The 12,146-nt window shown below is 36.3% G+C and overlaps 1 protein-coding gene across 1 annotated transcript; it reads right to left on the minus strand.

Annotated features, from left to right (window-relative positions):
* Positions 1 to 3: 3 nt before the first annotated feature.
* LOC129803411 (uncharacterized) lies at positions 4 to 10,492 on the minus strand. Its single transcript, XM_055849934.1, has 2 exons — positions 6,823 to 10,492; positions 4 to 172 (listed from the first exon to the last, which is right to left on the minus strand). Exons 1-2 carry the CDS (start codon positions 10,263 to 10,265, stop codon positions 25 to 27), a joined length of 3,591 nt encoding a protein of 1,196 aa, XP_055705909.1. The 5' UTR covers positions 10,266 to 10,492; the 3' UTR covers positions 4 to 24.
* Between the last annotated feature and the right edge of the window lie 1,654 nt (positions 10,493 to 12,146).

Genomic DNA, 12,146 nt, shown 5'->3' on the forward strand with positions numbered 1-12,146 from the left:
CATCTTTTAAGGAAATGTCTTTGGTTAAATCAGATGCTGCTTAGCATATTCGTAGATAAAAATGGATCCAGTGACGTGAACATTGAGCGATCGCAGGCGACCAATTTGAGGTATTTCCACTACAATGTCCAAATTTGCAATCACATCAGCAGGAAGGCCTTCCTTCTCGTGTCTGCAAAAGAATGTGAAAAAATATTATGTTGCTTTTATAGGGTGCAATTGGGTAATTTTGATTAATAGAATCTAAGATGATGGAATGCACTTTTTCGTCGTATTCCTTGTCTCTCTGTTAATCTAAAACAGTAAAGGAATCTCAAAATTAGAATCTTCAAAGTAACTATTTTATCCTACATAACAAAATGACCCTGTGATAAGCCCAGATAAGCTTATGATAGCTGAGATTCTTTACAGGTGACCTCGGAATGCATGCAACTCGGAACGAAATGCGTGAAAATTCGATTGTGAGTTGAATTTTGGGGGTAAAGAATCGCGTCGAGTAAACTGTTCTTGTCAGTCGAAATGAATAAAATTGGCTCGACGCGATTCTTTACCCCCAAAATTCAACTTACAATCGAATTTTCACGCATTCCGAGTTGCAAGCACCCCGAGTTGCACGCATTTCGAGGTGACCTGTAAAAAATCTCAGCTACCATAAGCTTATCTGGGCTTATCACTGGTCATTTTCTATTTTAAATTGTCTGAGTGGGGAAAACCAACAAAAGAAAAAAAAAGTTTATTGAAATCGGTTAATAAACATTAGAGATATAGTCCGGTCCATTTAGATATACTAAGGATCGGGATACAGTGGGTTGGTCTAGCTAGAAACAGATGGGACCCGTCATTCGAAAGATCTCTATAGCATATACAATATATACTAAAATTCCATCGAAATCGCTTCATAAACACCGGAAATATGGTCCAGTCGAGAAATTTTCGATTATAGCTCAAGTTAGGAAATATTGAGGGAGAACTGCAACCCACCGTTGGAAAGGTCTCGACCTCAGCTACAACATACTAAAATTTAAAGAAAAAGCATCGTCTTGTTTTCGAAATATTCGCAATCGATTTTTCGATTAATCGGACTTTCGATTAAATCGGATGAAATTAGAGTGTGATAAAGGCCGTACAGTAGACTCTCACTCAATCGGCTCTTTCTCAATCGGGCGTCAAATTTTGTTGACAGTTTTCACGCTTAATTATGAAGCTAATTTGCTCAAATTCGCTGTAGTTCTTCCTATTTTATCGTGATTCTTTATGATTGAGCACTTTTTGTGGAATTTACAAAGGCTTTGACGCTAAATTCTATCGCTAAACCGGATGACATTTTGCCCCATATTCACGATTGAGAGAGAGTCTACTGTAGTACTCCACGAGAGCTTTCCAAAACACCATTTTTTTTTCAAATTCCGTTAATTAGAACCGGAGACATGGCCATTTGAAGATTGAATTTTTGACCCCTTCTAGCACGGGTCAGGGGGGTTCCGGTACCTTAAGTTTGGTACTGATCGAAAGCTCTTAGTTCCAGCTATAACATACTAAAATTTGAGATTTATCGATGCCATAGGGGCTGAGTTATTAAGCAAACAAAGTTTGGTGTTTCAAAATGACGGAGGAGAGGGTGGGGGGGGATTGAACCCGATATAATTTAAGTCTAGCGGCCCATCGACATTTAACCTTTGTTAAAAATCGCTTGTCGATACCTCTCTCCGTTCTCTCTCCAGAAGTGGCTATACGGCGGACGAACAGACGGACGGACGGACGGGACGGGACGTCCAAGAAAATCGATTTTTGGCGCATATTCATGGGTGTCAAACGTGTACAGTAATCCCTGAGAGCAGGACCAAAATGTCACACGGATTTTGAGATTGATATACATCAAATTGTTTGAAATCCAACGGTTTTTGTGTTTATATTGGAAATTTGTGGAGTGAATCCTGACCTGTGGGCCTATTCTGCTGTTGAAACGGAGCTTATCACGCCTAAAAATCACGATTTTGCTTGATGCAAATACACATCATACACAGAACTTTGACTCTGTGTGCGTGGAGATTTGGCGTTTTCAGCGACATAGCATGTGTAGTAGTGAGGAAAAATCGTGAAAATGGCTTTTATTTTAAAAATCACGCAAATTTTATCTCGCGAGCTCCTGGAGGTCCCGAGATGAAAAATTAAATGCATTTGAGGTGGAAAATTGCTGTTTAACGCAATGAAATAGTTATTAATATTCTTTCTATTAATTTTAAGAAATATATAATTCCCAAGTTTTCCAATTTTCCATATAAGTCCCTATTAGTAGTTATGTTTCGATTTCAACGTTAATGTATGTTCAAAGAAAAGTCCTAATTTGTGACAATATGTTTTGTAAAAAACATTGTTGTTTTGCAAATAAAGGAGAAGGAGTCAAAGGTCAAATCCGTGTTCATTTTTTATCTAAAATATAAACTATGAAAATGATAAAAATCATGGTTAATTCCACCAAGTTGATAAATAATTTCAAAGAAAATAAGCCAAGCTTATTTTAACAGAACAATACCTTGTGGAAAGTGGCGAAAATTTATAATATTGTATTTTCATACAATGCAATGATCGGAACCATCTTAGAGTAAATTCTACAGAATTCAGCAAAAATTTGCCGGATGGGTGACTTTGTAATTAATTTTTGCGATGGTGGCGACGGTAGATGCTTCGATCTGACTACTTACTCCGGGAAAACAAATTTTCTTTCACAAAATCTACGAAATTTCAGACCAATCACTCATAAACAATACCCATCAAAACTTCGTTCTATAATTCCGTGTTTTTTCTTCTTTTTTTCCAGCTACATACTCAAGAGTATAAGTTTCATGCTGTGAAAAAATTACTGCTAAATTTATGAATACCAATTCTGACACATCCGTATAAAATATTTGCGACAATTCATAATTTATATGAATTACTTTCAAAATTTGTACACCATTTCCAACTTAATATTTCCCCCTTGCCTGTGATTTCTCGAGGTTTTACAGAAACACATAGGGTAAATTGGTACAAGTTGGACAATGGCAAAAGTTGGAAAATTTCGCTGGGACAAGTTGGACAGGCAATTTTTTCTTGATAAATACAGTACTAAATTTTAATTAGTATATTTTTCTATGTTATAGTTTAATTATTTGGTTCCTTGTGCGGCAAATAAAGTGAAAATCCATTCATATGAATAAGATTTAACGTATAAAATTCTCACCTCAATTGACAGTGTAACTTTTCACCGTCGAAAAAATACATCGATCGGCCATTTTTTCCTAATAAAAACACAAGAAGAGTGACTTTGGTTTTTCGGTTCTGTTGACATTTCTCAATATTTCTGGCAAATTTTAGTGGAATAAAGTGTTTAATCTCGATAGTTAACGGTACGTAATGGTTTTATTTGATATAATTACTAACTGTATGAAGAAAAAGTGCTTATTTGAAGCGTGAGCAAAAGTGACAAGTTGGACATCCGGAGATACGATTGTATTGCAGGGGTTTTCTTTTTATTTCAGATGGGTAAAAAGGCAAATAAATTGAAAAAGTACAAATCCTATACTCAAGACCAAGTGAACAAAGCACTGGAAGCTTTTCGTCAAGGAAAGTCACTAAGTCAGGTGTCAGTATTATTTGGGGTGCCAAGGACAACACTTTTTAATAAACTGACCGGGGAATGTCCGGAAGAATGCTCTGGGGGAAGGCCTCCTACGCTGCCAAAAAGATATAGAAGATGAGCTCGTTGAATGGATTTTAGGATGCAGTGACAAGTGGCATCCTATAACAAAAGATCAAGTCCTCAACACTGTGCAAATTATTTATAAGAAGTTCAAGATTGTCAACGAGTTCACCGATGGAAGGCCAGGATACTCTTGGTTCAAGAGCTTTTTGAACAGATACCCAGAATTGAGACTTCGTACACCAGAAGCATACACAACCCAAAGAGCTGGTATTACCACTGAGTGGTTTGAGAAAACTCATGAATATTTAAAATCCAAAGATCTTCTGGAACTTCCTCCTGATCGCGTCTTTAATCTTGACGAAACGGGTGTAATGCTTTCGCCCAAAGGTGGACAGGTATCTATTATTATTCTATGGAGTTTTTAAATTCATGTTTGAAGTTCTTTGTGACAATTCGTGTGATTAAAGAAAACTAAAAGAAGAGGTTATGGAAAAAAAAAAGGAATTAGACTTCAGAAACAGGAAGAAAGGCTCAAAATAAAAGAAGAAAAGGAGCAAAGCAAGAAAATTAAAATATCCAAGAAAAAGATTTAATAAATAATATATATCTAAGCCTTAATGTTTTTTACTTTTTAATTATACACTTTACCCTAGTGGTATAATTGATTCAGTTTGTATGGCATTCAGTAAAAAATCTTGAAACTTGCACAACCTTCCCCTACGCATTGTCCAAATTCCCACGTCCAACTTGTCCCACCCTGTCCAAATTATATTGTTTTGCACTCACGAATTTTTCTTGTATTTAAGAACTTTTCAAACTGTTTTTCAAGAATTTCCATGAAACGGTAATATTCTAGAAGAATCAAGGAGCAAATTTATGTATGTCATCAGGGAAAAATGTATTTATAATGTCTTTAATCTTGTATCAAAGTTCGAGCCTCTGGAAATTGTTCCAATTTATGCAACTTACCCTAGTGAAAATTATAGATTAAAAGAGAAAATCATTGAAAATTTTAATTTTCTTGCTTGGCACAGTAATTGCAAGAAAACTTATTAAAATTGGCTAAATTTATGAAATAGAATGTCCAACGGTAATTATTTTGAAATTTCATCACGCAGCCAAAGAGCGAATGAGAGAGTGCGTGCGAAAGCAAGAGTGTGCTCAAGATTGACAACTGCAGTGGAGTTAAATGTAGTTGACGGATTTTTCCAGAGTTTTTCGCGAATTTTCTTTGTTGGTAAGTCAAAGGACAACAATTTTAGTCTCGTGATAGGTGTTTGTATACTTTACAGTGATTATTTTGTTCACAATTTCATTTAATGTGGGCCGAAGCCAGCCTCACACACACAAGCACTATCACGAAATTAGTGATAAATCTGCGTTTCACAGTAGAATAAGGGCCCTGATCTATTCGACATTCTCTCTAAACGTATTGTCCAAAAAAGTTACAATAAGAAATAATTACTGTAAATAGAGCACATTTGCTTTAACAAAAAATCCCAAAACGGGGACAATCTGTCAACAAAATTTTGAAAATTCAACTGTCTCACGGATTTTTTTTATGAAGATTTTTATACGGATTTTTGGAAAGAGTCCACGGATAAGTAAGAGTCTCCTGTAAGTCCAAAATTTGGGCCCAATCTGATCGAGGTTGTAAAGAATCTCAGCTAATTAACCCCAAACTGTTATACATTAAGGGCTTAAGATCATCGATTAGAGGTCCTTTGTATATCGACGCTTTCATTCCATACTATGCTATCTCAGAATGACAACTTTTCAGGAGAGCCATTTGAAGTTGGCGATTTCCTAGGCTGTCTGTGTAATTTTTTTCGAAGAAATATCTCGTTACCCGAACGTTGGATGACCACCAAATTTTCACCAGTTGTAGATCTCGGTCTCAGGAACAACATATCTCTCGGAGTAATATAAAGCTAAGTCGACTTAGCATAGTATGGAATGGAACCGTCGATATATTTACTTTACCTACTCCTTTACTGCCAAATTTTACAGGCTAAATGTTTTCGAGGATCCGCCTGTGTCTTATATGGGTACTAAACAAATGGCTAAACTTACGGAGAGGACACGCTGGAACATTTTTTAAAGAGAATGTGAAGCGACTTCAAAAATTGAAATGTAATCGAGTTTCCTCAATGCATGTGTTTTTTATTTGTTCTCCAGAGTTCCCGGAGTGTAAATAAAATTTAGTGACAGTTTTTAAGGCCAGGAATACCTTTTTGGCCAAGAACTAGAGTGAATAGTGTTTAGTGATGAAGTACAGTGCTATGGGGTGTACAAATAAATTTCCATGATCAGTGAAAAGCTTGAGGATGAGTTTCTTTTAGTGAGTATATCTTGAACTTTCTTTTTAATTGTTGAGACTGGGTCAAAAGTCACAAAACGGATATTTAGTTTTTTAGAAACTACTCGAGCGCCCCAGAAATTTCTAATTAACGCAGTTTTATAGGAAATTTTTAGTGGTCCTAGTCAATCATGGTCCTAGGTCAAGTGGTCGTTTTTAATAAAAAGATTTCTTGAGAAAATAATCTTTGTTAAATTCTAAAATAGATAGCGGTTTCGTATGCAAAGAACCCAAATCATTTAGGAAATAACCACCAGTTCATAAATTTTGAATAATTAATAATTGATATAATCTTCAAGGAAAATATTTCAAAAATAGGGCTAAAAATTTCAACATTTTTTTATTTTCTAAATTCCTTGTTCGAATTCTAACACTGAGAAAAAAAGAGGGTGCGATTAACATTTTTTCCTCAGAACTTTAACACTTTTTAGGTGTAAAAATATGTCAACATTTTTTAATGTTAATTTTACACCTTTTTAAGGGTAAAACTAACATGAAAAAGGGTACCTTTAACCCCTAATACACCTAAAAAGGGTATATTTACACCGATTTTGGATCAATACTGCAGGGTAAAAATAACATTTCCGGAATTCTATTTTAACTCTTTCAGATTTCCCTCAATGAAGAAACATACAACATCGAAGAAGGCCTATGGAGGCTATCTATGGAAAAAATTTAAAGCCGCTATCTTATTTATCTTGGAAGATATTGAGTTTTGATATTTTCGATTTGTGACTTTTTGCCCCAGTCTCCCATATTCTATTTTTTCCGTTTCACTTACCCCAAAATAAGCAAGGATTTCTCAGGAAATTGTACTTCAGGCAGTTTAATGCTCCTGGACGTCTGCTCAGCACCAACAATTGTGTAGCCTTGTCGTTTCATTTCAGCACAGAAATCAATCAATTGCCACTTTTTCACTTCTTCAAGCATCAGCCACTTTTCAGCGGACATACTTAGGGCGAGAAATTGTGAATTCTCAACATCACGCAATGAATTGAGTATGAATTTCTGAACTCCAAAGATTTCACACGTTCTGGCCAGTCCACCGAGATTGGGATGGTTATCCACTAGAGAGGCACACACAATCAATCCAGATGACTTCCTCTCATCTTCATGCCCAAATTCTTCTGGTGGAACTATTTTTGTCTGGATATTTTCGTAGGTTTCCTGTACCGAAGTCACTCCTGGAGCTTGCTTTTGCTGCCATGGATGTACAATGGTTTTCAAATCCTCCTCACCATTGCAGTATGAGACAATTTCAGTCTCTGCAACTCCGGTTATTCGCGGAATATCTCTGAAGATGTACGTTGGACTTAGGAGGTAGTTTTCATTGAGAAAGTTGAAACGGAAATCGCTTTTGAGTCGTTCCATGTTCTTTTCAGGATTACCACTCAATTCATAGAATGAGAACAGGAGGGATTTGGTGATGTATTTCTCTTGTGGTTGGGATTGAGTGTCGGAGAGGAGTTTGTGAATTTTTAAGATGGCAATTTGAGCATAGAGACGACATGAGAAATTCTGACCCATTGTCCATGGATAAATGGCATTGAAGCATGTTCTGCAGAAGTCCGGGGAGTTTTTCTTCCTGCACAGGAGGTATAGGATGCAGAAAATTGACTGAGCTGAGTGCATTTTGAGATGTTTTGCTGATTTTAGCATCTCCGTGAGGTGAGAGATAGTTTCGTCTGGGATTGTCTGAGCCACAATGAGTTCCAAAATGTAAAGGATACTCGGTTGATTGGCTTCATTCAGCAGGAATTCAAGATATTCCGGACGCCAGATATTTGTATGATGGACAATTGCTGCAATCCCTTGGATAATTCTCAATTTTGTTAAGTGATAATGGGAATTTGGATAGTACATCGCTTTTGTCTTTGACAGGGCATCGTACTTCTTCAGAAGTTCTTCGAGAACGGGTTTGTACTTCTTAGAATTCACTACAAAATCGACTATTTCAAACTGAAGATCTCTCAAGGGTGAATTCTTCGTGAGAAAAGAAGCGTCGACACCTTCTCGCGAAGACAGAAGATTGGCCAAAAGTTCAAGATTCAAGAATGGAAGTTTCTCTGCAATTGCCTTAGTTATTTCCGGTGAATTTAACGAAATATCCTGCAGGAGTTTTTCTATCGTTATCGATATTGGAATATCTTTTGTTGGGAAGCATTCAATGAAGGAACTGCAGTACAGTGAAAATTGAGATTTTCCTCTGTAGGCCATCATTTCTTTGTAGGACAAATCAAGGAGGCGTTTAACAATTACTTTCTGCTTCTGCGAAATATTGAAGAAGTACAGAAACTTGAACAGGAACATGGTATTGCAGAAATCTTCTCCACATTCGAGCCTTCTTCCAATAATCTCAAGGATGACGTCAGAATCAAGAGGTTGGGTAGCATCGGGAACGTTCCAAAATTTTTGAATTACTTGGAAGACTAATTCAAAAAGGACCTTTTCGTAGAGCAACTTGAGTGCTCTTGAACAGGGTTCAAACTCATTTCTTGAAAAATTGCTATTGATGAAGTCCTTCCACATGTCAGAACTGGGATATTTCGCTCCTGACTTGAGAATCAGAAGCGTAACAAATTTCTTTTTGAAGGAACACCCTTGGAATTTTTCAAACAATTCAGCGGTCTTTTCTTCATTGATTTCACAATTTTTCTTATCAACCAGTTCAGCTAACTTCACCAAATCTCTTTCCTCGAAGTCATTAGCATGATTAAGTATTTCAAGGATATTTCCATTAAACTCTTTGATAAGATCTCGAGGGGCTTCTGATAAAATTTTGCAATTAATTGCATCCTGACAAGTTTTGAGGAACTCTTCGTCCTTCGGGGAACCTTCTATAATTCTTTTCAGGATAATCACTTTATCCTCGTCTTTTAGGGATTTCTCTACCTTTTTAACGAATTTCAGCAAAAGCAATATAATGGTTCTCTTGGTCAAGTGATCCATCTGAAGGCTGTAGATATTCCCTACAATTTTCCTGAAGATTAATCCTCCATCAACTAGATCTAAATCTTCCAAATATTCCTCCTCTTTCGGGATATACGTAAGGATAGAATATAGAGGAAAAGCCAGCCAGGAAATTTCAGCAACTTTCTTTAGGCTTGCTCTCCAATTCCACCTAAAAGCTTTCCTAGAAAACTTCTCACAAATTTCTGATTCTTCCCGGTGAATAGTATTTTGATTTAGCGCTAAAAACGCATTTGGAAGTAGATCATCAATGATCAAATTGAAATCTTCTCTCAAGATCAGATACTCAAGAACAGGCTTAAGAATCAACTTGTTCTGAGTCCCTAGGCAACTACGAAGGAGTAGCTTCTGCCACTTTCCCGGAACTCCTTCAGTTCGAGGTAGCATCTTGATTGCCGGACAGATCAAATGACTCTGATTTTGTTCGACTGAACTGAGAATTGTAATGAGGTATCTAAAACCTAAAACCTCCTCTTCCTTTCCACCTGAACTATTTTGCAAAAAGTCAATATAGTTTTTTAGTGAAAAAAGTGCTTTCTTCTTCACAGATTCATCTTTTGATTCACAGCCTCGGTAAATAACTTCAGGAATGAGTTTCTGAACATCTTCCATTGATGTCCTTAGCAGTGGCTTCAGGAGAAACAATAAAATTTCCAGGATACAACTATCCTGAGTGGAAATTAAATACTTCCTAATTTTTTCCATCACAGGATTATCCTGAGGAACTACCTCAAGTATAAGACAGAGATTCCGTAAGATAGAAATACGTAGATTTTCGTTATCATTCTCCATCAAAACATCAATAATTTTGCTAGATGTTATGTACTCTATCAACCAAGAAATATCCTCTTCCGATTTTCGCAAAAGACTTCCCTGAACTACCATCTCAAATGCATGCACTCTTAATTCCTCCAATTCAAACTTGAGGTTTAGGATTCGGCCTGGATTAATCACAGTACATATCTTTAAGATCTTAAGGACATGATATCGACCTTCAGCTCCTATTTCCTGATACTGCTTCTCTAGGTTTCCCCAGAACATTGAAGAATCATAGAGAAGATTACACTCTTCCGGAGGAAGCTCTACTCCTGCTTTTGCATACCATTCCAGGATTAAGCTATATGCTTCAATCGTTATTGCCTGGCAATCCTCAAACTCTTTCAGAAATGTTTCCCTGTCCTGAGAATACTCCATAATCTTACCAACAACAGCAGGATTTATAGAATTAGATCTTTGCCAATTTGGAAGCTCCATTCTGGGAATTTGAGGTTAGAATAACTCTGCACTTTTTGTTCCAAATTTCTTCACAAAATAGCCAATATACACCATATACAGTCTACATTAAAGTATTATGCACTTTTATCGTTAATGATATCACAAAAATATTTTTTTTTATTGATTCAACTACAATAACCACGACTTTGGATTTTTGTACAAACAGCGCTTGAACATGTACTGACAAGACGCGACATAAATGTCATGCGCATCGTTAGGGATTTGAACACGTGCCTGGAATTATTGAAATTTTCCGTGAAAATTTCTTGAATTTCATTTTACGTTTGCTTAAATTTAAAATTATAATATAAAATGAAATTCACGAAATTTTCTCGGAAATTAAAAAGTTTGGCGTTTTTTTTTACATATTATATAAAAAATAAATAAATAAAACGCCAATCTTTTTAACTGCTTTCATTAACTTCAGATCTTAATAAAATTTCTAACGAGAAAACACACGTAGGTATTTCATATTCTTTCGCTCAACGTCGAGCAGAGAGGTTGCCCAGGGGAGCGGGCTGTGCCTATGCTCCTCGGCCAGAGGAGCAGTCTTTGGACTCCTCACCTCGGGGAGGGGGTTATACCTCCAGAAAATCAAGTAAAAAGTGTGAAAAGCTCATGTAAGGTAAAGTACCCTTACTCGACCGGGTTCCTCTATTCGACTGGTCTGGTGGGTCAATTTTTGAATATTTGATGGTGAATTTCATCAATTTCTATGAATTTGTCACTGATTCGTATTATTTAAAGAATAATTGACCTATTAATGTTAGATCATACACAAAATATTATAGCAAATATAATTAAATTGAATAAATAAATCTACCGGTCGAATAGAGGAACCGGTCGAATAAAGGGTACTTTACCTTATATGAAATCCGGCCGAAAACTTGATGATAATAGAGAGAACACGGAAATTTCGACCTGGTTCTTCTCCTCCTTTATTTTCTAGCCAACGTTTCAGAGCTGAATGGCGCCTTCCTCAGGTATGAAAATTTGTGGGAACAGGGTGTCAGGGATTTTTTTCTATCACTTTTACTTCACTGGACGATGTACACATGAAGGTGGTCAGACTGGGATTCCCAGTCCAACTGGGAGAACAAAAATTGTTCACTGGAATCGCCTAAATTGGCTTAAGTCGGGAAAAAGCTTCCACTTCACGAATAATTGTAATTGTTATCTATGTTTTGTGGATACTAGTGAATGCTAAACCTTGTTTCGTTTAGTGTGTCAAGAACTGAATTGGCTATGAACAAGCTCAGTTGTCTCTGGACTTTTGTCGTAAGTGTATCTAGGGCATCACATGGCAAAAGCTCATAACCTATTAATACTTATTACATTAGCCTTATTAGGTTTCGTCGTTGAAATCGAAAAAATACAAGAAAATGTGAAAATCTTTATTCGAAAATGAAACTTCAAACTAATGTAGAAGACTTGCAAAATGAAAAAACAATTGAATATTTTAGTGACTTTTGCCGTGTGTTTTGATTTAAATATCTGGTATTGCTATTTTTGTAATTTTAGTTAGTTTTACTGCTCGAACTCAGAGAGAGAACAGCTATATAATCGTCTTTTTTAACAAATTGTCACCGCTCTGGAGTTTAAACGGTAAAAGATATCATCTTCCGGTCTTTGATGATCCGATCTTAAGTAGACATTATCTCGGACAGTGTTTTTCATTTTCCCCTATCTTTCCTCCATCCCCTCCCCTCTGCAAAACATGTTTTTGTCTTGGTTTTTCTCAAAGCATTTTCAATGATTTTCAGATATGTTTTAGAGGTAGTCCAGAATCCAGACGAATAGTTTGTCCAAACACACTTCTGACCGGAAAATTCGACATTTTGAAATATCGAATTCAATGCA

The sequence above is a fragment of the Phlebotomus papatasi genome, chromosome 2 (assembly GCF_024763615.1).
Source record: "Phlebotomus papatasi isolate M1 chromosome 2, Ppap_2.1, whole genome shotgun sequence".
Lineage (NCBI taxonomy): Eukaryota > Metazoa > Arthropoda > Insecta > Diptera > Psychodidae > Phlebotomus > Phlebotomus papatasi.